Source organism: Dendrobates tinctorius, unplaced genomic scaffold, assembly GCF_039654945.1.
Source record: "Dendrobates tinctorius isolate UK_male_01 unplaced genomic scaffold, ASM3965494v1 ptg000035l, whole genome shotgun sequence".
NCBI classification, from domain to species: Eukaryota; Metazoa; Chordata; class Amphibia; order Anura; family Dendrobatidae; genus Dendrobates; species Dendrobates tinctorius.
In genome coordinates this window covers 67,809,023-67,836,656 of record NW_027361703.1, presented here as the reverse complement: position 1 = coordinate 67,836,656, position 27,634 = coordinate 67,809,023, and the positions used below count along the sequence as shown (strand labels likewise).

At 45.2% G+C, this 27,634-nt stretch overlaps 1 protein-coding gene across 5 annotated transcripts in view; it reads left to right on the top strand.

The window, feature by feature from the left end:
* Nucleotides 1-27,634, top strand: part of CDHR3 (cadherin related family member 3) — a 119,468-nt gene that overhangs the window by 72,496 nt on the left and 19,338 nt on the right. For 4 of the 5 annotated variants that reach the window (XM_073573588.1, XM_073573589.1, XM_073573591.1 and 1 more), the window contains one exon: nucleotides 2,685-2,856. The exons of the other annotated variant lie outside the window; for it this stretch is intronic. In XM_073573588.1, the coding sequence (XP_073429689.1) occupies nucleotides 2,685-2,856 (172 nt within the window). The remainder of the gene's footprint in view (nucleotides 1-2,684; nucleotides 2,857-27,634) is intronic. 5 annotated transcript variants of the gene reach the window in all.

Below are 27,634 nucleotides of genomic sequence, written 5' to 3'. Positions count from 1 at the left end.
GAAGTAGGAGGCTGTAAATGCCCTACCCCATCTAAGACTCGGAGGCACAATAGCACGGAGTGAGCCAAGAGAGGAATAGCGGCTACAGCTGTATGCCATACGAGGAGTGCTAGCAGAAGAGAATTAGGAGGAACTTCAGTGTAACTCAGTACTAGGAGTACTTCACTCAAATAAGTACTGAGCTGCTTCCAGGCTAGCCTGCTCCGGTACCATCTGTAATCAGGACCCTGGACTGCATTTATCAAGTAAAGGTACAGAAATTGAATCCCAGTGTGTCTTTGTCTGCTTCCTACCCTTCCGGCACTGCTACATCCCCGTGCCAACCACATCTACACTGCCCTGGGACTACAGCTTCACCAGTGGGGAGCTTTTACATCTTTGCTGCTCCATACCATCAGTCCCAGTGGATCTGCATGCAGCGTCGGCTTAACATCTCACTTGCCGAACACCACCGGTGGCGTCACAAACTATTCCATTAACTACATTCCACCCTTCAATCTCCCCTAATACTTGGGCGCCCAGGGCCACGGACCGGGTCACTGCTGCTGTGACACATCCCGCTGACACCGGCCCGGTACCGAGTACCCCACAGCCCTGGTAGGGCGAGCCAACTCTCTGCTGAGTCCTTCATTAATCATTACACATCCTCTGGAACGTAAATGGGGCTGGGAATATGGTCCCTTTTGCTCTATTCAATGTCTAAGGAGCGGAAACAAACTGTAGAGAACTGTACTTGGCCCATACTCAGCCCACTCCCCCATTCAATTTTCTTCTCACTTTTTCATGGAGTGAGAATAAGGCCCGAGTCACAATAAACGTATGAAAAATCGGTCCGAGTCTCCCTGTCAAGAGTCGTAGGAGTGTCATGCGAGTACAATCCAAATTCTCACACACCTAGCATCCATTTGACCTTCGAATGCAGTGCGATTGCAATGCGTTTTTAACATGAGCTTTTACATACAGCAATTCCCTATGTCATGAAAATATTACCAGTGCTCAATTATCACAGCATTCACAAATATATTGACTCCAATAATACAATGCAAAAAAGAGAAGAACCTGAGTCACAATATATTATGAAATATAGTATTTATTAGTACAAAAATAATTATTTCTTAATTAGTAAAAAGTACAATATTTAAAAGATTTTTTCATGTAATATGTATGGATATAGGACATAATGATCCACAAGAATAGTGGCCGCAGACTAAGGGCAGAAAAACATAACAAGGCTATATAAATGGTATATTCAATACAATAGCTAATCAATGGCAGCCAAGTGAATAAGTGGGATAGATCCAGGCAGCCGACTCCGAATCAGTAGGACTGACCGGATCATCCCTGGTCAAAAACACACCACTATAATATCAGCAATCTGAATAGATATAAAAAATACTGTGCCTGCTATGCTTGTATACAAGAAATAAAAGGGTTAATTACCCATCAGTGCAGTGACTGCTGCCCGCACTTAGCCTCACTCTTCTCACTTGCCCTGTAGCAATGGCAAGTGGAGTAATTATTGGGGGGCGTGCTGTCACCTTTGTATTATCTGGTGACATCAAGGCCTGAAGTTGATAATGGAGAAGCATCAATAAGACGCCCCCATTTCTAACCCCATAGTCACACTGCAAGAAAACACAGACACCCAGAAAAAAGTCCTTTAATTGAAAGAAAGACACAGACTCTTTTAATATTCTTAATTAAACCATACTTAGGACCTTGCCCATTCCTTTGATGCCCTCGTCATCTGCAAAAGAGGTAAAAAAAACAACAAAATTCCTCACCTTTCCATAGAGATGCTTTTAATCCATTAGCCCCCCGACAGGTTCAGCTCTGCTACATCTAGATGGCAGGTTGCATGGTGCGACCATGCAGCCTGTCATCCAGCGGAGAAACTGAGCAGAGTGTGCTCAGTGTCTATGTGAACTGCTATTCCCTGTCTGAGGGCACCGTGAGCGTGAGAAAGTTCTCTTGGTGCCATCTGACAAGTCCTGCGATTTCACGGCCAATTAACTCACTTCACCTTTCTGATGTCAGCGTGAGTGCTGTGGGAAAATTTATCTAAATTTATCTAAAATTTCCCATGGTGCTCGCGTCAACGTCACATAGGTGAAGTGAGTTCATTGACCGTGAACTCGCAGGAACTGTATATTCTATTCTATTCTAACCTGTCAGTGTGATTTTACGGTATGCGGCACATGAATTGCTGGCTTTTCAAAGGACACCTGTGCATAAAAATCGGACAGCACTCGCATGGTCTGAGTGCTGTGCGATTGTTTTCTTTCACCCATAGGCTTGCATTGGCGAGTCTCGTCCGAGTCTCGGTGACAATCACAGCATGCTGCGATTTTACACGCACGCTGAATATGCCCGAGAAAATAAACGGAGATGTGAGCTGCCCCATAGATTAACACTGAGTATTCTACGGTAGTGTGACTCCGGCCTAAAGAAGAGGCTCAAGACCCTCGCTTCAGTGATTGGTGGGTGTCTGCCTAGTGTAATTCCCCAGTAGTTTGACATTTATATTGCTGAGAGAATTAATGGCCCTAGTATGTTACATTGCCTTAGTAGTTCCTATTTACTAATTATGAAAATTGGTAGTGTCATTTTAATGTTGTCAGCAATAAGAGATCTTAGTCTACAACTCCATCTTATTTCAAGTAATTTTTTTATTGTTTCCTCAGGTCACCATAAACATACTAGAAGCTAATGATGAAAAGCCAGTATGTACTCCAAATTCATACACAATTTTTGTACCTGTAAATCAAGCAACAGGTACAAACATTCAGAATTTCAAGCTCAGCTGTACAGATCGGGATTCCGGACCCACTTCTTTTAAATACTCTATTAATTCAGGTACATCAATCCAATCATAGAGTAGAAACTGTACAATATCTGTTTGTCTTTCATAATAGTTTATACATAAGTATAATGCATTCACAGCATCGAACTGAAGTACTTTGGGATCACCAGAGGAAAATCATTCATGGGGACCGGGGCCCACCATGCAGTTATATAGAAATAATACAAGGTCATCAATTCTGTTGTAAAATGGGATAATACCACATCCTCTATATACCACACTGCGCGGGACACATCATCTATGTAATGCACCACACAGGACACATCCTCCATATACTGCACCACACAGGACACATTCTCTATATACAACACCACACGGGACACATCCTCTATCTATCTCATCCTCCGCACGGGATAGCTGACAGATCCTCTATATACTACACCACACAGGAGAGATCCTCTATATACTGCACTCTATCTGCTACACCACACCGGAGAACTGACAGATCCTCTATATACTACACCACACAGGAGATCTGACAGATCCTCTATATGCTACACCACACACGAGAGCTGACAGATCTTCTATATTCTACACTACTCAGGAGAGCTGACAAATCCTCTATATACTACATCACACAGGAGAGCTTACAGATCCTCTATATACTACACCACACAGGAGAGCTGACAGATCCTCTATATACTACACCACACAGGAGAGCTGTCAGATCCTCTATATACTACACCACACAGGAGAGCCGACAGATCCTCTATATACTACACCACTGTGTGGTGCATACGGTATATAGCTGCAGTTTTAAAATAATCTTTTAAAGGTTTCTTTTTAGTGATTTACCTTGATTGGATCATTGCGCCTCTTGTGGGTTATTGCTGTTTCATATCTATCTATCTATCTATCTATCTAGCTACAAGTGTTCTCAAAAGTTTACATTCCCTGGCAGAATTTTTGCTTTCTTGGCCTTTTTCCAGAGAATATGAGTGATAACATCAAATCTTTTTCTCCACTCATGGTTAGTGGTTGGGTGAAGCCATTTATTGTCAAACTACCGTTAAACACATTAGTTTGACAGTAAATGGCTTCAGTCAACCACTAACCATGAGTGGAGAAAAAGTTTTGGTGTTATCATTTATATTATATGAAAAAAGGCCAAGAAAGGAAAAATTCTGCCGGGGTATGCAAACTTTGGAGCACAACTGTAGATATAGATATATGTACTGTGTAACAATGTTACTCATTTGGGAGTGATATGAGGTATCACAGGAACCATTTCTATTTAAAAGTCCAGCTGGTTTATTGCAGTCCTCATAAACCACATCACAGGAAATCTCAAATACAGCCTCTGTCCGGCACAAAGTGAAACATAAGGTAAAAAGTCCATACAATAGTTCTGGCTAGGGATGAGCGAGCATAATCGTGGGTATTCGGTACTCGGTGAGTAGTGAAGTACTCGTGGTACTCATAACATAGTGAGTATTTCACTACTTGCCTCGCACTACTCTGATCTCCCGCCCAGCATTTGCCAATCACAGTAATGACAGCCTTCTTGGTTGTGGGCGGCATTACTATGATTGGCTGGCCGCCCAGCATCCTAGCCTATTAGTCATCATAGCCTGGCTCTAAGTCCTGCCGCTGCCATTTTCTGCACATTGCATGCAGAACACAGCTAGTGTAGGGAGGGTGTGAGCAACTGCTAGGAAGAGTTGTGTTTGTTTCTGCAAATCATCCAGAAATCCTCTGTAAAACCCAAAAGCTCTTTTCAGAGCTGAAAGTATAAGGTCAGGGACTGAGTAGTAACAGTTTTCCCAGCTATTTTTGGGGTCTCATTTACCCCTGCAGGGCAGTTTTTTTGTGCTGTTACGGTGCTGTGTTCACAGTGAATGGGACGCACGCACGGTAATGCATAACTGACACGCAGCCAGCACCGCTGTCTTGTGTGGTGACTGGGGTGCGTAATCTCGCCTTAAACCTCAGGGAAATTTTTTAGTGGCAGCACCACTGTCTTGTGTGGTTACTGGGATGCGTAATCTCTCCTTAAACCTCAGGGCAATTTTTTAGTGGCAGCACTGCTGTCTTGTGTGGTGACTGTGGTGCATAATCTCGCCTTAAACATCAGGGCAATTTTTTAGTGGTAGCACCACTGTCTTGTGTGGTGACTGGGGTGTGTAATCTCGCCTTAAACCTCAGGGCAATTTTTTAGTGGCAACACCGATGTCTTGTGTGGTGACTGGGGTGCGTAATCTCACCTTAAACCTCAGGGCAATATTTTAGTGGCAGCACCGCTGTCTTGTGTTGTGACTGAGGTGCGTAATCTTGCCTTAAACCTCAGGGCAATTTTTTAGTGGCAGCACTACTGTCTTTTGTGGTGACTAGGGTGTGAAATCTCACCTTAAACCTCAGTGCAATTTTTTAGTGGCAGCACCGCTGTCTTGTGTGGTGACTGGGGTGCGGAATCTCGCCTTAAACCTCAGGGCAATTTTTTAGTGGCAGCACCACTGTCTTGTGTGGTGACTTGGGTGTGTAATCTTGCCTTAAACCTCAGGGCAATTTTTTAGTGGCAGCACTGCTGTCTTGTGTGGTGACTGTGGTGCGTAATCTCGCCTTAGACCTCAGGGCAATTTTTTGTGCTGTTGCGATGCTGTTTGTAAAACATAAAGCAGTACTAGGCTGTAGTGCTACCTTCCACAAAGCGCTAACTGCTCCTTGTTCCCCAATATCTGCATCTGAACATCTGAAACTATGGCAGAAAAATCCAAAAAAGCTGTGGCAAGGACTAAAACAACAGACTGATCAGTAGCTCTCCCCACTGAAACTCCAACCTGGTCTGGTTATCTGCGACAATGGGCGTAACCTGGTGGTGGCTTTAAAGCTCGGGAAGCTGGTACACGTGCCATGCTGAACCTAGTGGTGCAGAAATTTATAAAAACATACCCTTACTTGCCGTACCTACTTAAGAAGGTGCGCCGTATTTGCTCCCATTTCCGCCATTCCTCAACCGCTGTTGCCGGTCTTGCAGTGCTTCAAAAGCAATTTAATTTGCCAAACCACAGACTCATTTGCGACCTGCCAACACGATGAAACTCATCATATCATATGTTGGCAAGGGTAAGTGAGCAGCAGAGGGCACTTGCTGAATACCTGCTTAAACATACCTGTCACACGGAGACTCAGCCAAGACACATAACAACTGTCGAGTGGGTGTGGATCGCTGATATTTGTGAGGAGCTTGATAACTTTGAGTACTGCACCAAGCTAGTGAGTGGTGATCAGGCTATTATCAGCGTATCCATCCCTATGCTATGTCTGCTGAAAAAAATCGCTGCAGAATCAAAAAATGGAATCTTTGCGTGCCCAGCAGCTGGGTATGGAGCAAGATTTCACAATGGGTGAATCTACCCAGCCCAGCCAATATCATCAGGTAAGATTGGGGGATGAAGATGATGAAAATGAGGAGTGAGAGGGCTTCTTTTTCCGTGGTACCGAGGGGACACCTTATTCTACAGAGGGGAATCCCAACCCCAGCTTCATGTCTGTCCAGCATGGATGGGTTGCAGAGGAGGAGGTGGAGGAGGAAAGTCAGTGTGAGGAGAGGATGGGTATTGTTCCTCCTTCTGGGGTCACAGAAGATTTGCCTCTTTGCAGCTTGGCACACATGGAACACTTCATATCTGTCTGTCTGTGCCAAGACCCTCGCGTAATCCACATTTTCAATAGCAACCTATACTGGTTGACCACCTTTCCAGACCCACGGTACAAGGACAAATTTCCTTTGCTATTGTTGCAGTCACCAAGGGGTTTCACAATGGAATCCTTCAAGAAGGCCATTGTCGATCATTTGATGGTAACAGCACCCTCAGACACCACTGCTAGCAGAGGTACCAGCTCTGTGCAACAGCATGCATTAATGGGGAGAGACACGCCAGCAGGTCCAAAAGAGGTGATGATAAAATGTCCACAAACTGGGCCATCTTTATTAAACCGGCTCATCACCAAGGACTAGCTGGAACAGTAACAATGTCAAGGAGGGAGAAGTTGAACAAGATGGTCAACGACTATCTAAGTGACCATACCTGCGTCCTTCCTGAAGCTTCAATTCCGTTTAATTACTGGGTATCCCAGCTGCATAGTTGGCCAGACCTCTCCTTATATGCCTTGGAGATGCTGACTTGCCCTGCAGCTAGTGTGATGTCAGAGTGTGTTTTCAGTGCCGCTGGGGCAATCATCACAGATACACGCACACGGTTGACTACAAAGAATGCAGACAGGCTGACTGATAAAATTTAACAAAGACTGGATTTTGCAACAGTATTTAATCCCTTCAGATGACAGTATCCCAACCTAAAGTCACCCAAAATGTTATTTTTTTAAAAATTGGTGCTCACGTCCATCCTTTCCCATACAAGCCCCTTTTCTTCTTCTTACACATGTTTTCAAATCCTGCTTCTGCCACATGTACATCATGGTCCATAACAGTAAGCTAAAAACAATGTTACGTTAATTAATATATCCCATCGGAGGCTCTTGTGATGAGAGTGAGACCCTTCTTCCTTCATCAACCATGGTCTCTTGCCCCTTGGGCTAATTTTTGGAGACACTATGGCTATGCCTGGACACTGGGCACTGCAACTACACTGCTAGTAGTCCTAGCTGCTTCATCATAATTGTTTGGTCCTTCAGGCCTGCCTTGCTTTCTTCATCAACTATGATACAGCCCCTTGGGCTAATTTTTGGAGACACTATGGCTATGCCTGGACACTCATCACTGCAACCTCTATGCTAGTAGTCCTAGCTTCGTCATAATTGTTTGGCCCTTCAGACCTGCCTTGCTTTCTTCATCAACTATGATACAGCCCCTTGGGCTAATTTTTGGAGACACTATGGCTATGCCTGCACACTGAGCACTGCAACTACTGTGCTAGTAGTCCTAGCTTCATCATAATTATTTGGCCCTTCAGACCTGCCTTGCTTCCTTCATCAAACATAGTATCAAGCCCCTTGAGCTAATTTTTGGAGACACTATGGCTACGCCTGGACACTGGGCACTGTAACTACTGTGATAGTAGTGCTAGCTTAATCATAATTGTTTGGCCCTTCAGACCTGCCTTGCTTCCTTCATCAACTATGATACAGCCCCTTGGGCTAATTTTTGGAGACACTATGGCTATGCCTGGACAATGGGCACTGCAACTACTGTGCTAGTAGTCCTGGCTTCATCAGAATTGTTTGGCCCTTCAGACCTGCCATGCTTCCTTCATCAACCATGAGACAGCCCCTAGGGCAAATGTTTTGAAGACACTATGTCTGTGCCTACACATTGGGTAGTGGAACAACAAGGCCAGTAGTCCAAGCTTTATAATTGTGAATCCCTTGTGATGATGATGATGGGTGACTTCTTCCTGCGTTAACCATCACATAGCCCCTAGGGCAGATCGCTCTCCTTACACCACTTACACACTTAGCTGTCAGAAGATCACCTCCATCATCACTCGCTCTTACAGCACTTTTGATATATCACTGGCACTGCGTAAGTGGCGTACGAGTCCCGCTCTGCCGGAAAAAAATGACAGGACTTCAAATAGTGCTTGTACATTCTAGTGAAGCAGTGATGTAAAACCACTCGTGCAGCCCGTGACCAGGTGCCCCCATGTTATATACATTTGTTTACAGCATATCTTTTTTAACATTTACACATTTTTTAGCCTTTTCCTCAGCCCCCAGACCGCTTTGTAGGGTCCAGCAGACAATTACTCGCATTTTCCTTTGACTATCATTGGACTTGCTACTTGTACCGCATACCCAAGTATTAAGGTATACTCGGTACGAGTATAGCGAGTCTGAATACTTCAGTACTCGCTCATCCCTAGTGCTGGCTTGCCCACTTGGCACAAAGTCTAGCTTCTTAGTCCTTTAGCAAAGCCACACAATGCAGGAGGTCTGCAACCTCAGCACACACTGACTTCAGGAGACAAACAGACATCATTTTACAAAGCGAACCACACATAAGGGTGGGGATATGGTGAGCAGTAATTCAGCTGCTCATAATCAATCTGTCATGGTCAACTAATTCCTTTTAGCCCTTGTGGTGTAGTGACCACTGTGCCCGCTAGAGGGCGCTGTGTGGGTGTCCCAGGAGAGAGGATGAGTGGCAGGATGCTGAATGATCGTTATGTATCCCAAGGTAGGTGGCCTTGGGATGGAAGCTTGAACATGTGTGTTGATCAGCAGAGGTACTGCTGAGCTTTCGTTACACTGTGTCAGGGAGAGCTTTCCAGGTAGCTGGTGAGACCAGCTACCTACAAACCCACCTAGGGGCGGTGTCTAGAACGCCATAGTAAAGTGTATGAATGCTTGTAGGACCTGTGATGAGGTCATAGCCATGTGATCTGGTGGGCGTGGCTATGGGCCATATAAGGTGGCCAGGGGAGGTCACATGAGTGAATGCTTGGACCCGGTTGGTCCGTATGGAAGGTCTCATCTGGGCTGATGTGAGACCGAATGATTACGACGTGTCTGCCTTCCTGTACACGTGGAGAGGTGTGTGTGAGAGTTCCCTGGATGGAATGAACGTCGGCAGTGTGGTGAAGCAACCATGAGGTAACCCGGCCACGGGGTGAGATAACAGTGAGGCTAGAGAGCCTGCATATTGGACATTGCCTAGCCTGTGTGACTACAGGGTTAACAGAGTGGAGCTCTGTCATGGATGCTATGCTGTTGTATATGAACTTTCTATTGCTGTTCACGGTTTATGATGCTTAATAAACCGCATGGACTGTTGGAGTTATATGAGAAACCCGTGCAGGACCTGGTTATTTGGCTGCCTAGCGAGTGTCCCCTACCTGAATAACAAGTGCTACCTTACACCCTATATGTATTAAAGCATTACTCCAGGTTTATCTCCCATGCACTGCATGTCTATCAGCCACCTTGCAACTCGGATATTATTATTATTCATTTTTATAGCGCCATTTATTCCATGGCGCTTTAAATGTGAAAAAAAGGGGCACACATAGACAAGTACAATAAACATGAGCAATACAGGGCACACAACTACAGAAGGAGAGAGGCCCCTGCCCTCGAGGGCTCACAGTCTAGAGGGGATATGCAAATATTTATATATATATTTATCCACTCATCACACCACCTGAAGAAGTGCATGCACTTGCACAACTTGGCATGCTATCAACAAGGTTATCTGAAAATGTTTCTGTGACTCTGAACACTTCAGCACGCAGATCACCAAGATCCACTATTGGCAGTATTTTTTTGGAATTGCAGACCAATGATGTTACAGATGTGCTTGATGGGAGACATGTCCATTGATGCTGCAGGTCTTGGTTAAACATTTAAGCCATGTAGGCTGCTCACAGGAGCACGTGCAATATGCAGCTTGGTGTTGTGTTGAAAAACTGTTCCTAGGACACTTTGGAAAAATGGCTGCACTGCTGATTACATGATTGATTAATTCTGTACTTTAAGTGAAATTGGCCATCACATACCAAGCCTAAGGCATCAAACAGTGTCAACATAAACTGTTAGAAGGCATTTGTACGACATTGGGCTACAAGCCAGACAGCCAGGTACGCGTGCTCCATTGACCTCATGCCACAGCTCTCAAAGGCTATAATGGTGCAGAGCAAGATGGCAATCATGCCTGGAATGGAGGTGCATCTTCTTCAGTCATACAATTGCTTCTCACTAAATTAGAATATCATCAAAAAGTTAATTTATTTCAGTTGTTCAATACAAAAAGTGAAACTCGTATATTATATAGAGTCATTACAAACAGATTGATCTATTTCAAGTGTTTATTTCTGTTGATGTTGATGAATATGGCTTACAGCCAGTGAAAACCCAAAAGTCATTATCTTAGTAAATTAGAATACTTTATAACACCAGCTTGAAAAATGATTTTAAAATATTGGCCTACTGAAATGTATGCTCAGTAAATGCACTCAATACTTGGTCGGGGCTCCTTTTGAATCAATTACTGCATCAATGCGGCATGGCATGGAGGCAATCAGCCTGTGGAACTGCTGAGGTGTTATGGAAGCCTAGGTTGCTTTCATAGCAGCCTTCAGCTCGTATGCATTGTTGGGTCTGGTATCTCTCATCTTCCTCTTGACAATACCCCATATCTATGGGGTTAAGGTCAGGCGAGTTTGCTGGCCAGTTAAGCACAATGATACTATTGTTTTTAAACAAGGTACTGGTACTTTTGGCAGTATGGAGAGGTGCCAAGTCCTGCTGGAGACTGAAATTTCCATCTCCAAAAAGTTTGTCAGCAGAGGGAAGCATGAAGTGCTCTAAAATTTCCTGGTTGACGGCTATGCTGACTTTGGTCCTACACCAGAAGATGACATGGCTCCCCAAAACTATCACTGATTGTGGAAACTTCATACTAGACCTCAAGCAGCTTGGATTGTGTGCCTCTCCACTCTTCCTCCAGACTCTGGGACCTCGATTTCCAAATGAAATGCAAAATTTACTTTCATCTGAAAACAACACCTTATACCACTGAGCAACAGTTCAGTTCTTTTTCTTCTTGGCCCAGGTAAGATACTTCTGGCATTGTCTATTGGTCATGAGTGGCTTGACATAAGGAATGCGTCATTTGTAGCCCATGTTCTGGATACGTCTGTGTGTGGTGGCTCTTTAAGTAATGACTCCAGCAGCAGTCCTCTCCTTCTGTATCTCCCCCAAATTTTTGAATTGCCTTTTCTTAACAATCCTTTCAAGGCTGTGATTATCTCGGTTGCATGTGCACCTTTTTCTACCACATTTTTTCCTTCCACTCAACTTTCCATTAATTTCTTGGATACAGCACTTTGTGAACATCCAGCTTCTTTAGCAATGACCATTTGTGGCTTACACTCAGGGCTGTATTTGCCACTAGGCACCCGCGGGCACGTGCCTAGGGCGGGACGATGCGGTAGGGCGGCACCTGGGCAAAGTTTTTTTTTTTTTTTATAATAGAAGTCCGGGTCCGATCCTCCCCTCCCCTCTTGAAGACATCATACTCACCTCCTCTGCTCCAGCGGTGCCTGCAGTTCCGATGGTCTCCTGACCGGCATTCACATGATACCGCTCATTACAGTAATGAATATGGACGCCACTCCTCTCCCATAGGGGTGGCATCCATATTCATGAACTTAATGAGCGGTATCACGTGACCGCTCACACACACACACAGGAACTCAGGAAGAATGCCGGCGCCTGGAGCGGTAAACGTGATGCATGCAGGGACTGCGCGAGGTGAGCCCGCCATGTTTACAGCCTGTGATGAGCGTTATTACCCTGTGCATATGTGCTTACAGTGCGGCACCGGGGAGGGGGCTGCGTTAATCCCTTGTGAGGCTGGACTGCAGTGGATGTGCTCAGACTAGTTCATGGAGGGACTGTGAGACTGCTGCTCTCATTCCTCTGCAGCATTGCCTCCTCCCTAGCTGCTGCATGGAGTTCGTGCTGTGGCCACCGGATCTCAGCTCTGCTTCTCCCCTCCCTGTGCCGGAAAAGTGGCTGCTGCGCACCGAGGAACTTCTCCATGGAGTGGCCTAGAGGCAGCAATGGCTCGCATGGTAGTGCCAGGTCTCTGCAGACAGGGCTGAGCTCATGAGGAAGGAGGACATGACACAGAGATGCTGCAGGCTCTGGAGTTTGCCTGAAGTGTTTTACATTGTGCCTCAGGCCTAGTCCTGTCTCCAGCCACAGGGCAAGTTCATGAGGAGAGGCGGCTGCTCCCCTCAGCCATATGTACAGGCTGGGAGGAATGCATGCCAGCAGCCATGACTGGACGTGGAGGAAGATGCTGCTCCTTGTAGGATGGAGAAAGTATGGGCACACCTATGGACACCGGCGCATCGCCTCAAGGGTGGGAATATGGCAGCCCTATGGACACCGGCGCATCGCCTCAGGGTTGGGAATATGGCAGCCCTATGCACACCTATATGATATAGGGAGGGGGAGATGAGTATGAACCCGGGGTGGGGAGATGAGTATGAGCCCGGGGTGGGTGAGTATGAGCGGGGGGGAGATGAGTATGAGCCCAGAGGGGAGGGAGGGGAAGATGAGTTTGCGTGGGGGGGGATGGGAGATGAGTATGAGCCCAGAGGGGGGAGATGAGGAGATGAGTATGAGCCCAGAGGGGGGAGATGAAAAGATGAGTATGAGCCCAGAGGGGGAGATGAGTATGAGCCCAGAGGGGGGAGATGAGTATGAGCAGGGGTGGAGATGAGAATGAGCCCAGCGGGGAGAGAGGGGGGAGATGGGTGCACTGAGGAGATGGCTGCACTGGGGAAATGGCTGCCCTGGGAAGACGGGTAGACTGAGGAGACGGCTGCACTGGGGAGACGGGTACACTAGGGAGACGGCTGCACTGGGGAGACGGCTGCACTGGGGAGACGGCTGCACTGGGGAGACGGCTGCACTGGGGAGACGGCTGCACTGGGGAGACGGCTGCACTGGGGAGACGGCTGCACTGGGGAGATGGCTGCACTGGGGAGATGGCTGCACTGAGGAGATGGCTGAACTTGGGAAACGGGTGCACTGAGGAGACGGGTGTACTGGGGAAATGGCTGCACTAGGGAGATGGGTACACTGGGGAGATGGGTGCACTAGGGAGATGGGTGCACTAGGGAGATGGGTGCACTAGGGAGATGGGTGCACTGGGGAGATGGGTGCACTGGGGAGATGGGTGCACTGGGGAGATGGGTGCACTGGGGAGACGAGTGCACTGAGGAGATGGGTGCACTAGGGAGACAGCTGCACTAGGGACATGGGTACACTGAGGAGATGGCTGCACTAGGGAGATGGGTACACTGAGGAGATGGCTGCACAAGGTAGATGGGTGCACTGAGGAGAAGGCTGCACTGGGGAGACGGCTGCACTGGGGAGACGGCTGCACTGGGGAGACGGCTGCACTGGGGAGACGGCTGCACTAGGGAGACGGGTACACTGAGGAGATGGCTGCACTAGGGAGATGGGTACACTGGGGAGATGGCTGCACTGGGGAGATGGCTGCACTGGGGAGATGGCTGCACTGAGGAGATGGGTGCACTGAGGAGATGGGTGCACTGAGGAGATGGGTGCGCTGAGGAGATGGCTGCACTAGGGAGATGGGTGCGCTGAGGAGATGGCTGCACTAGGGAGATGGGTACGCTGAGGAGATGGCTGCACTAGGGAGATGGGTGCGCTGAGGAGATGGCTGCACTAGGGAGATGGGTACGCTGAGGAGATGGCTGCACTAGGGAGATGGCTGCACTGGGGGGATGGCTGCACTGGGGAAACAGTTGCACTGAGAAGATGGCTGCACTAGGGAGATGGGTACACTGAGGAGACGGCTGCACTGGGGAGACGGCTGCACTGGGGAGACGGCTGCACTGGGGAGACGGCTGCACTGGGGAGACGGCTGCACTGGGGAGACGGCTGCACTGAGGAGATGGGTACACTGGGGAGATGGGTGCACTGGGGAGATGGGTGCACTGGGGAGATGGGTGCACTAGGGAGATGGGTGCACTAGGGAGATGGGTGCACTAGGGAGATGGGTACACTGGGGAAATGACTGCACTAGGGAGATGGGTACACTGGGGAGATGGCTGCACTAGGGAGATGGGTGAACTGGAGAGATGGCTGCACTAGGGAGATGGCTGCACTAGGGAGATGGCTGCACTAGGGAGATGGCTGCACTAGGGAGATGGCTGCACTAGGGAGATGGCTGCACTAGGGAGATGGGTGCATCGGGAAGATGGGTGCATCGGGGAGATGGCTGCACTGGGGAGATGGCTGCACTGGGGAGATGGCTGCACTGGGGAGATGGCTGCACTGGTGAAACGGCTGCCCTAGGGAGAAAGGCTACTTTCACATCAGCGATTTTTGCCAAAGTGTCTGTATTAGTCGTACTCACCAATGGGGGAGGCAGCACTAAAAGTGCCTAGGGCAGCATAAACTCTAAATACAGCCCTGCTTACCCTCCTTGTGAAGTGTGGCAATGACTGCCTTCTGGACATCTGTCAAGTCAGCAGTCTTCCCCATGATTGTGGAGCCTACTGAAATAGACCTTTCTAAATGCTTTGGAAGCCTTTGCAGGTGCTTTTTTGTTAATTATTCTAATTTACTGAGATAATGACTTTTGGGTTTTCAATGGCTGTAAGCCATAATCATCAACATTAACATAAATAATACACTTGAAATAGATCATTCTGTTTGTAATGACTATATGATATGAGTTTCACTTTTTGTATTGAAAAGCTGAAATAAATTAACTTTTTAATTATATTCTAATATAGTGAGAATAACTTGTAAGTGCTGTTTTTGTCTTGATGCATTGATAGACAGAGATTGGTGTTAGAATCTGTTTAGTTTGTGACTATCCACCATTCTCTTATAGTGTTCTGCTGCTGGTCTTTTTCCTTTGCTGCTGGGTTTGTCTTGGGTCAGGTGATTGTACCACCCTTTATTAACCTGCACCTGTCTCTCAGTCCTTGCTGGACAACAGTGTTAATCCGCTTGAGTTCTGGCTTGGAGCTTTGCCTTCTGTGTGTTTAATTAGTTCAGTGCTGGGACCTCTGGTTCTGCTAGTCTTAGTTTCTGTTTTCAGTTTGTTTCTGCAGCCTTCTCTTTGTTTTCTATTAGGAGGTTACCCGGTTTTGTACCCTGTCCTTAGATCTTTCAGGGACCCCCTTCCCCCTATCTATAGGTCTTCTGTTATGAATGGGTCACCGAGGAGGAGAGCAGGTCCAGGCTAAGCCACAGAAAACCAGAGAGGTTGATACCTAAGTGGATTGCAGACCCCTGATCCTATCCACACAACTAGCAGTAGCCGTGAAGCGTACCTACGATGATCCTAGATGCCTCGGCACAGCCGGAGAGCTAAGTAAGCCTAAAGCAAGAAAGGGGAAATCTAAACTGCCCCAGAGCAGACCCTAAAGGAATAGATAGCCCCCAAACATATATTGACTGTGAGATGAGATAAAAACACAAACACAGGCAGGAAAATAGACTGTGTAAATGATGGGGCCCACTCTCACTAGACAGGACAGGAAAGGAAAGACACTGTCTGCAATCACGCAAAAAACCCTGCAAAAAGTCCAACACGTCTGATGCAAAAAACACTGAAGTCACACGACTTCGCCCCCCACTATATCAGCACTCTGGTATATTCTGAAAGCAGAGCAAAAAGAGACCAATCTAACTGGGGATAAAACAAACTGGCACAAGCAGTAACATATGGGCGGTGATTCAGCACAGTCCCAGCCGCAGCTGGCTGACCCGCACCAAGAAGAGATAGACAAAACCAGATCAAATGCAAACAGAATAGCAAATAAACCACTTAGCTGAACATGTAGGGACAGAGCTGGAGAAATCAGACCTCAGGAGGAACAGGAAGCAAATCACCAGCAGTGATAGAGGAAGTCGGCTGTCTTAAATCCCAATCTGAAACCCCAGATCTCCAATCGTCATCATCATTATCAGGTGGCAAGCCTCTGTCAATCAGATTAGCTCCATTACCTCCAGTAACCACCAGAGGGAGCCCAGAAAGTGAACTCGCAACCCCTCTGTCGATCTGACCAGCTCCACTACCTTCAGTAATAACCAGAGGGAGGTTAGAAAGCGAATTCACAACAGTCTTCGCTTGAGATTAACCTAGGATAGTCAGTGGGTCTATTCGCAAGAAATGGGTCGCCCACTCCATCGTAGGGTGTCAGCCTAGTCATAGTGCAGGGTCGGTTATCCCCCTTCTTCCCTAGTCCTGTGCTGCAGATCCATAACAGTTTGTCCAGCCTTAGAAATTATATATAAAAAAAAAAGATTTTTGCAATATGAACAGCGTTCAGGATCTTTCTCAATGCCAGCTTACAACAGCACGTAATTGCCCTGGAATCCACCCTGAGGAACCTACGGTTGGTTTGCCTGAATGTTTTTCTGGTAAACGGCAGGTATTTTTTCATTAAAAAATGCATGTTTGCTTTATTTTCAGCTTAGACCCAGGTCTTCTGGGGCTGAATTGCTGCGTGTGGGGATTATTAGGTCGTTATTGCGAGGTGAGCCGGAAGTTTGGGCATTTTCATTGCGTCCGGATGACCCTTGTTTGATGTCAGTAGAAGCGTTTTTTTCTGCTATGGGGGTATTATACAGTTGTGGCCAAAAGTATTGATACCCCTGCAATTCTGTCAGATAATACTCAGTTTCTTCCTGAAAATGATTGCAAACACAAATTCTTTGGTATTATTATCTTCATTTAATTTGTCTTAAATGAAAAAACACAAAAGAGAATGAAGCAAAAAGCAAAACATTGATCATTTCACACAAAACTCCAAAAATGGGCCAGACAAAAGTATTGGCACCCTCAGCCTAATACTTGGTTGCACAACCTTTAGCCAAAATAACTGCGACCAACCGCTTCCGGTAACCATCAATGAGTTTCTTACAATGCTCTGCTGGAATTTTAGACCATTCTTCTTTGGCAAACTGCTCCAGGTCCCCGATATTTGAAGGGTGCCTTCTCCAAACTGCCATTTTTAGATCTGTCCACAGGTGTTCTATGGGATTCAGGTCTGGACTCATTGCTGGCCACCTTAGAAGTCTCCAGTGCTTTCTCTCAAACCATTTTCTAGTGCTTTTTGAAGTGTGCTATGGGTCATTGTCCTGCTGGAAGACCCATGACCTCTGAGGGAGACTCAGCTTTCTCACACTGGGCCCTACATTATGCTGCAAAATTTGTTGGTAGTCTTCTGACTTCATAATGCCATGCGCACGGTCAAGCAGTCCAGTGCCAGAGGCAGCAAAGCAACCCCAAAACATCAGGGAACCTCCGCCATGTTTGACTGTAGGGACCATGTTCTTTTCTTTGAATGCCTCTTTTTTTCTCCTGTAAACTCTATGTTGATGCCTTTGCCCAAAAAGCTCTACTTTTGTCTCATCTGACCAGAGAACATTCTTCCAAAACGTTTTAGGCTTTTTCAGGTAAGTTTTGGCAAACTCCAGCCTGGCTTTTTTATGTCTCGGGGTAAGAAGTGGGGTCTTCCTGGGTCTCCTACCATACAGTCCCTTTTCATTCAGACGCCGACGGATAGTACGGGTTGACACTGTTGTACCCTCGGACTGCAGGGAAGCTTGAACTTGCTTGGATGTTAGTCGAGGTTCTTTATCCAACATCCGCACAATCTCTTGTCAATTTTTCTTTTCCGTCCACATCTAGGGAGGTTAGCCACAGTGCCATGGGCTTTAAACTTCTTGATGACACTGCGCACAGTAGACACAGGAACATTCAGGTCTTTGGAGATGGACTTTTAGCCTTGAGATTGCTCATGCTTCCTCACAATTTGGTTTCTCAAGTCCTCAGACAGTTCTTTGGTCTTCTTTCTTTTCTCCATGCTCAATGTGGTACACACAAGGACAAAGGACAGAGGTTGAGTCAACTTTAATCCATGTCAACTGGCTGCAAGTGTGATTTAGTTATTGCCAACACCTGTTAGGTGCCACAGGTAAGTTACAGGTGCTGTTAATTACACAAATTAGAGAAGCATCACATGATTTTTCGAACAGTGCCAATACTTTTGTCCACCCTCTTTTTCATGTTTGGTGTGGAATTATATCCAATTTGGCTTTAGGACAATTCTTTTTGTGTTTTTTTCATTTAAGACAAATTAAATGAAGATAATAATACCAAAGAATTTGTGTTTGCAATCATTTTCAGGAAGAAACTGAGTATTATCAGACAGAATTGCAGGGGTGTCAATACTTTTGGCCACAACTGTATGACGACCCTGATCGGGTCACTACAGCCGAGGCAAAACTCAGATGGCTGAAACAGGGTTCTGACGACGCTGAGAGATATTGTACCCAGTTCATACGATGGTCTGCAGAAGTCAGCTGGAATGATCCAGCACTCAAGAGTCAGTTTTTAGCAGGTTTGAATGACAGGGTTAAAGATTTATTCATTGCTTACCCTGCACCTGCTACACTTGAGGCTGCCATGCAGTTAGCTATCTGGGTGGATAGAAGATTGAGAGATGGACAGAATGAGGAGAAGGTTTCAATTGTGCTGGACCCTGTCTCTCAAGAGACCCCCCCATGAACTATGGGGAACCGATGCAACTTGGGGCGATGTCCTCTCATTCCAAGGAAAGGGAGAGAAGGTTCTCTGAGCGGCTATGCCTTTATTGTGGTAAGACTGGCCATTTTATTAAGCAATGTGAAGGACGCATAAATCAGGAAAAGAGAAAAAAAAAGGTCAATCAGAGTAATCCTCCCGTTCGTATTGCATTTTTACGGTCCACAGGAGTTTCTTTTTCTGGTAGTTCTACTTGTTGTGGTCATTCTATTGATTTTCAAGTGATGGTGGACTGTGGTTCTGCACTTAATTTGATTGATCAGCAATTTCTGGACAAGTATAAGATTGATTCTGTACCTTTATCATCCCCTTTTCCTGTAGTGGCGATTGATAACACTCCTCTAGAGCAGGGCACCCCAACCTGTAGCTTGGGAGCCACATGTGGCTCGCGGTCCCATGAATTGTGGCTCGCGGCTGTCTTCCCGCTTGGTGCATTAGCTCCAGGTCTAGCTAACAGGTATGAGGAGCACATCTCAAAATGATGAATTTTGTGACTAGCCCTGCACAGAAGAGCAGATCTGGATGCACATATACTGGTCTTAGAGGTTTCAATGTTTTTTTAAGTATGGTATGCTGGATACAGGATGATACTACCTGTCCGAGGAGGTGCCTGAAGCTAGATGTGACAGTATGTTGGAAGTGCTGGATGGGAGACTACTGAATGAGGGAATTGTGGGGACCACTGGATCTTGTTATATGGCTTCTGGGGGATTTCTGAGGAAAAGCTTTGGTTATCATTATACCCGTAATGGGGGCTCTGGTTACCACTACGGTGAGGGGGGAGGGAGCTGAATGTGGTTCGTGACTCTCTCTCAGAGCTGAAGGTGGCTCTCTAGGTCAGAAAGGTTGGGGACCACTGCTCTAGAGCATGGGTGCGTTTCTCGAAAGATCACCGGGTTTCCACTCACTGTGAATATGGAACACCAGGAATCTTTAGATTTGTTTGTACTTGATAAATTGCCTTTTCCAGTTGTCCTGGGGTTACCCTGGTTAAAGATGCACAATCCTGTACTGGACTGGTTGGCAAGTACGATAAGATCCTGGAGTCAGGGTTGTTATGGGAAATGTTGTGATGTGCACATTGCTGCTTTGGTGAAAAATGAGCTACCTGAAGCCATTCAGGAATACTGGAAAGTATTTTCAGAAGTGGAGTCACAAGCTCTACTGCCTCATAGAGATTACGATTGCGCTATTGAGTTCGTTCCAGGTGCTAATCTCCCTAAGAGTCATTTATTTAATCTGACGATTCCCGAGAGGGAGGTCTTAAAGGAATACCTGCAGACTAGTCTTGCTGCAGGTCATATAAGACTCTCTAAGTCCCCTGTGGCCGTGGGATTCTATTTTGTCAAAAAAAAAGATGGGGGTCTTAGACCGTGCCTGGATTTCAGAGAGATTAATAAGATCACTGTGCGCAATCCTTACCCCTTGCCGCTAATTCCGGAATTGTTTAATCAATTAGTTGGAGCCAAGTGGTTCTCTAAGATTGATCTCTTTGGGGCATATAATTTGCTGCAGGTAAAAGAAGGCGATGAATAGAAGACAGCCTTTAATACCCCGGAAGGTCATTTTGAGTGTCTGATAATGCCTTTCGGCCTTACAAATGCCCCGGCGTTCTTTCAAAATTGAATTAACGACATTCTGAGGCTGTTTATCGGTAGGAGTGTTATTGTTTATTTGGATGATATTTTGATCTACTCGCCCGATCTGGAGTCGCATTGGCAGAGAGTCCGAGAGGTTCTGCAGATTCTGAGAGAAAACACTCTCTTTGCTAAACTGGAGAAATGCGAGTTTGCGGTACAGAAAATCAGTTTTTGGGGGTACTTTGTTTGCATTGATGGGTTTAAGATGGACTCGATGAAGGTTCAGGCGGTATTGGAGTGGCCTAGACCTGAATGCTTGAAGTCGATTCAGAGGTTCTTGGGGTTTGCTAATTATTATAGAAAATTCATAAAGAATTTTTCTGTTATCGCAAAACCCCTTACTGATCTGACTAAGAAGGGTTCCAATACTGTCCAATGGTCCCCTGAGGCTGTTAAGGCCTTTGAGCATCTCAAGGAGAAGTTTAGCTCTGCTCCTGTTTTGATCCAGACAGATGAGACTAAGCCCTTTCTGGTAGAGGTGGATGCCTCCTCAGTAGGAGTGGAGGCTATTCTGTCACAGGAGGGAGAGGATGTGGTACATCCCTGTGCATTCTTTTCTAAGAAATTTTCGGAGGCGGAGCTCAACTACGATGTTGGGAACCGAGAATTGCTGGCTATTAAGCTTGCGTTTGAGCATTGGCGACATTTTTTGGAGGGCGTTAGACATCCTATACAAGTCTTTACTGATCATAAGAATCTGATCTATCTGGATGCTGCTAAACGTTTGAATGCCCGTCGGGCTAGGTGGGCTTTGTTTTTTGCCCGGTTCCATTTTTCTGTGACATATATCCCTGGGACAAAGAATGTTAAAGCTGATGCTTTGTCTCGAAGTTTCTCCCCAGCGGTTAATACTGAAAAGGAGGAATCTATTCTGCAGAGAGGGGTGGTGGTGGCAGCATTAGGTTCTGAGTTGGAAAATAGCATTCTTAAAGCCCAGGATGCGGCTCCAACTAGCACTCCATATGGGAAATTATTTGTGCCTAAAGCCCTGAGGAGAGCTTTGTTTACAGAATGTCATTAGTCTCGTTTGGCGGGTCATCCAGGGATTGCCGAGACTAGAAAGTCGATCGGTCGGAGTTTCTGGTGGCCGGGGTGTCTAAGAGAAATCGTCAAGTGGGTGCGTCAGTGTACCGTGTGCGCTAGGTCTAAGGCTTCTCATGCTCCAGCGGCAGGGTTGCTGTGCCCGTTAGAGGTTCCTAATTCCCCATGGACGCATCTTGCAATGGATTTTATCACCAACCTGCTGGTCTCTGAGGGTTTTTCTGTCATCTGGGTTGTAGTGGACCGGTTTAGTAAGATGTGTCATCTGGTCCCATTCAATAAATTACCCTGTGCTGAGACACTTGCCAGGGCATTTGTGAAAGAGATTGTCAGACTCCATGGTGTTCCCACGGACATTGTCTCCGATAGGAGACCACAGTTTGTGGCTCGATTTTGGCGTGCCTTTTGTGACAGACTTAAGGTTTATTTGTCATTTTCGTCGGCTTATCATCCGGAGTCCAATGGACAGACCGAGAGGAAGAACCAGACGTTGAGAAGTTTTTGAGATGTTTTGTAGCAGACAATCAGGAGATGTGGTTGGAATATCTACCATTAGCTGAGTTTGCTCTCAATAATCATAAGTCTTCTTCAGCTCGGTGTTCTCCTTTTTTTTGTTGTACTGGGAAGCATCCATCATTCGATCCTTTTTCTAGGATTGGGGCGTCGGTGCCTGAAGAAGAGAGTTTTTCTGGAAATTTGGAAAGGATTTGGACCAGTGTACACCATAATCTGAATCAGGTTAATAGGAGGTCTATGAAATATTTTGACAAGAGAAGAAGGGAGGTGAGGTTTGTTATTGGGGACATGGTTTGATTGTCCTCTAGGGATCTGCTTTTAAAGATCCCTTCTAAAAAGTTGTGGCCTAAGTTTTTAGGACCCTTCAAAGTGGTTCAGATTGTCAACTCGGCAGCGGTGAGATTGGACATTCCTTCGTCCTGGAAAATTAATTCAGTTTTTCATGTATCTTTGCTGAAGAAAGTTGACATGCCAGATAAGGTGGCTATGCCGTCTGCTCCTCCCATTGATGAGGACTGCGAGTTTGAGATTTCACGCATTCTTGATTCCATGTGGCGCAGAGGAGGGTTACAGTATCTCGTGTCCTGGAAGGGTTTCGGTCCCGAGGACAATTCCTGGGTGAAAGCTGTGGACGTCTCAGCCTCAAGATTAATTAAGGCTTTTCACAGGATATTTCCGAATAAGGCCCAGCCTAGAGGATCCGGGGAATCCTCGTTAAAGGGGAGGTACTGGTAGAACCTGCTTAGTTTGTGACTATCCGCTATTTTCTTGTAGTGTTCTGCTGCTGGTCTTTTTCCTCTGGTGCTGGGTTTGTCTTGGGTCAGGTGATTGTATCACCCTTTATTAACCTGCACCCATCTTTCAATCCTTGCTGGGCAACAGTGTTAATCCGCTTGAGTTCTGTCTTGGAGCTTTGCCTTCTGTGTGTTAAATTAGTTCAGTGCTGGGACCTCTGGTTCTGCTAGTCTTTGTTTCTGTCTTCAGTTTGCTTCTGCAGCCTTCTCTTTGTTTTCTATTAGGAGGTTACCGTTTTTATACCCAGTCCTTAGATCTTTCAGGGACCCCCTTCCCCCTATCTATAGGTCTTCGCTTGAGATTAACCTGGGATCGTCGGTGGGTCTATTCGCAAGGAATGGGTCGCCCACTCCATCGTAGGGTGTCAACCTAGTCGTAGTGCAGGGTCGGTTATCCCCCTTCTTCCATAGTCCTGTGCTGCAGATCCGTAACAATTGGTCTAGAGACCACATGAACACCTCCATAAAGAGACTTTCATGAGGGAACATTACACTGGTCCTACTCCTAAGATTATAGTACGGGGAGGTATATGGTATCTTAGCTGGACCCCCCTAGCCTTCATTACCACTGCACTAACAGCTCAGCATAACATTGATTTAGTTTTTGAACTAGTGGTAGGGCCATTTTTTCAAAATGTCCCAATAGTCGTTCTCAGTGCAAGAACACAAGTTTGCATGTTGCTAGTGCTACTGTGGGCAGCCTGCATGGCCTAAATGTGCTACCATGGCCTGCAGCATCTCTAGACTCATCTCCCATTGAGCATATCAGGGACGTCATTGGTTGTCAAATGCAAAAGGTACTGCTGGCACTTAAACCACTACCCAACTGATAGATGACATGAATAATGTTAACTATTTTGTTTCAATGGATCCTGTGACAAGGTGGAACATATTTGGCAGCAAGTGAACAGTCAGTTATTGATGCTGATGTTTTGGAAGCAACAAAACTAAGGGGTTGTCCCACAAACAAAGTTCATTTTAATCAGTAGATGTTGGAATAATCAGAATTTTCCATAATTAGATGTGTTTAAAAATAAATTCCTGTGCTGAGATAATCTTATAATTGTGCCCCCTGCTATGTGCTGTGTAATGTCTGAATCTGACAGTGCACAGAACACGTTCGGATCATACCACATCTTCTGGGTAGGGGAGGAAGTAAGACAGAAGATTGGAGAAAGGCAAATGTTGCTCCTATCTTCAAAAAAGGATTGAAGATGGAGCCAGGAAATTACAGACCAGTGAGTCTTACTTCTATACCAGGAAAGATATTTGAACAAATTATTAAACAACGTGTTTTTAAGTACTTGAATAAGAATACAGTAATTAACCAGAGCCAGCATGAGTTTGTAGCAAATAAGTCATGCAAGACTAATCTAATTTCCTTCTATGATGGAATCACTGACTGGGTGGATCAGGGAAATGCGGTAGATATGAGATACTTTATCAAAAGCTTTGCTGAAGTCGATATGTACTACATTATCATTATTGAAAAAATGAACAAGTATGGGATTGACAAGGCTACTGTTAGGTGAATTCATAACTGGCTCAGTGATCATACTCAAAGAGTGAAAAAAACTGTTTGCACATCCAATTGGAAGAATGTTTCAAATGGGATACCACAAGGCTCTGTCCTCGCTCCAGTGTTTTTCAACATTTTTATAAATGATATAGATAAGGGAACTGAAGGTAAACTGATCACATTTGCAGATGATGCAAAGCTAGGAGGGATAGCTAACACTAGAGAAGACAGAGAAAGGATTCAGAATGATCTAGATAAGCTTGAAAAATAGGCAGCGACTAATAGAATTGTGTTTAACAGGGAGAAATGAAAGATTCTACATCTGGGCAAGAAAAACAAAAATTACATCTACAGAATGGGAGGAATGGAACTAAGCAACAGCACATGTAAAAAAGACTTGGGTATACTAATAGATCAAAGACTGCACATGAATCAACAGTGTGATGTAGCAGCAATTAAGGCAAACACAGTTCTAGGATATATTAAGAGAAGCATAAATTCTAGATCATGTGAAGTAATTATCCCTCCCTATTCCTCCTTGGTCAGGCCTCATCTGGAATACTGTGTCCAGTTCTGGGCACCACATCTTAAAAAGACATTGAAAAACTGGAGAAAGTTCAGTGAAGAGCTACCAGGATGGTGAGCAGACAGCAAAGTATATGCTATGAGGGTATATTAAAGGACCTGGGAATGTTTAGCTTGCATAAAAGAAGGCCAAGAGGAGACTTAACAGCTGTCTGCAAATATCTGAAGGGCTGACAGTGAAAAGGGATCATCCTTATTCTCATCTGTACATGGAAATATGAGAAGCAACAGAATTAAACTAAAAAGGAGAAGATACAGATTAGATATTAGAAAAAAAATTGGCAATGAGGGTGATCAATGAGTGTAATAGGCTGCCACGAGATTTGGTGAGTTCTCCTTCAATGGAAGTCTTCAGACAGAGGCTGGACAGACATCTGTCTGAGATGGTTTAGTGAATCCTGAAATGCATTGAGCAGGGGGTTGTACATGATGGATATTGAGGTCCCTTCCAACTCTAACATTCTATAATTCTATGAAATTACAGCACGAGATCACAAATCTTTACTGTGAAACATTTTTTCAAAACAGGCAGGGAAATGATTTACCTCACAAAATGAATCAGCTGTGATCCTCTGTTGTCCTGTCTGTATACTCTCCTTTGCATCCTCCCCTGCCCAGGAGCTGTGGTATGATCAGACCATGTTCCTGCACGGTTAGACACAGCCATTACACAGTACACAGCAGGAAACAGCAATAGCACAAAAAGAGGACTTGAAAATCCTCCAAAAATTCAAAAACACAGCAAAAAGGCAGAGATGCTTACCTGTCCAGGCCTCCAAACAAATTCACTATCAGGGTGCAGTGGACCCATATAGTTAAGATGGCGGCAACACAAGTGCCAGTATACCGAAGAGACAACCATTCACCACCTACCAATGCATGGAGGGGGCGGTTGTTTGGTATATTAATGCACAATGATGACTTGTATGCGGCACTGTTCACCCAATGGTAATGCACAGCATCCAGGTTAACAGCCTATTAGTGACGCCCTTGTATTAGATCAAGCGGGCTGCTTAGCCCTATCCAAATGCATCCCATATGAACAAAAACCACAGTTCACAAGATCGAATGGGCCCAACTGCACCCTGAAAAATAAAGTGCAAAAAACACATATAAAAATGTGACGTATTAGTTAATATTTTGGCAAAATATGCAAGCTCATAACCCACGTCACGGGGCCTCACTTTTGCTAGTCCTAACACTAAACAGCAAGAGCACAAAAAGAGGACTTGAAAATCCTCCAAAAATTCAAAAACACAGCAAAAAGGCAGAGATGCTTACCTGCCCAGGCCTCCAAACAAATTCACTATCAGGGTGCAGTGGACCCATATAGTTAAGATGACGGCAACGCAGGTGCCAGTATACTGAAGAGACAACCATTCACCACCTATCAATGCATGGAGGGGGCGGTTGTTTGGTATATTAATGCACAATGAAGACTTGTATGCGGCACTGTTCACCCAATGGTAATGCACAGAATCCAGGTTAACAGCCTATTAGTCACGCCTATACTTTTAGATCAGGTGGGCTGCCTAGCACTATCCAATTGCATCCCATGTGAACAGACACCACAGTTTACAAGACCAAATGGGCCCAACTGCACCCTGAAAAATAAAGTGCAAAGAACACATATAGAACTGTGAGGTATTAGTTAATATTTTGACCAAAATATGCAATTTCGTAACCCGCGTCACGGGTCCCCATGCTTACGAGTCCTACCACTAAACAGCAAGAGCACAAAAAGAGGACTTGAAAATCCTCAAAAAATTCAAAAGCACAGCAAAACGGCAGTGCACAGCAGGAACACATTTATAAGATTATCTCAGAACAGAAACATTTTATTAAACACATCCAATTGTGGAAATTATTATTATTATTCCAAGATGTATTAATTAAAATCAACTTTACAATTAACTTTGCTCATGAGAAAACCACTTAAAGTATGTGAGGACTTTGAACAAAGCTGGGTAAAAGCATCTTCAAAACAACATGTCTGATTGGGTGTCTGCATTATGCATTGCTTGTTACCTACAAACAGATGTTCAAAGAACTACAACCATTGAATTCATCACAATGTCCTGGGCCCCCAAGGTTTATTGATCTGTCCATATGACCAAATTCCAGAAAAGAGATACTGCACCTGCAATAGGCATATTAGCATCAGAACTAGAGTAAAATAAGCATATCAAATTTTAGAACAGATAGATATAATTTTTAAACGAGAAGCATCTTGGATTATTTACTTCTTGATGTTCTCATGATTTGCCCTTGACTACATGAGGCAAAATTTGGTACCAACATCTCATCAGGAACATCACTCTTTTATATTGATCATATGCAGTAATTATATGCTAGATATGAGTTTATCTTTCCCTTCTCTTTTCATTAATTATTGTTTAAGTGGCTATGCATTTTTGATAAAATTTAAGGAAAATAGTAAATATTATACATACCGTATATTGTTTTTTATTTCTCTAAGAATGTCTTGCTTATTTGCTTTATATAATACATAAAGAATATACAAAAAATACATTGAAGGACCAGAGCTCCAAATAGAACCTTCAAAACTATTCAAAAGATTTTGACAATGTTTATTCTTATTCTTATATT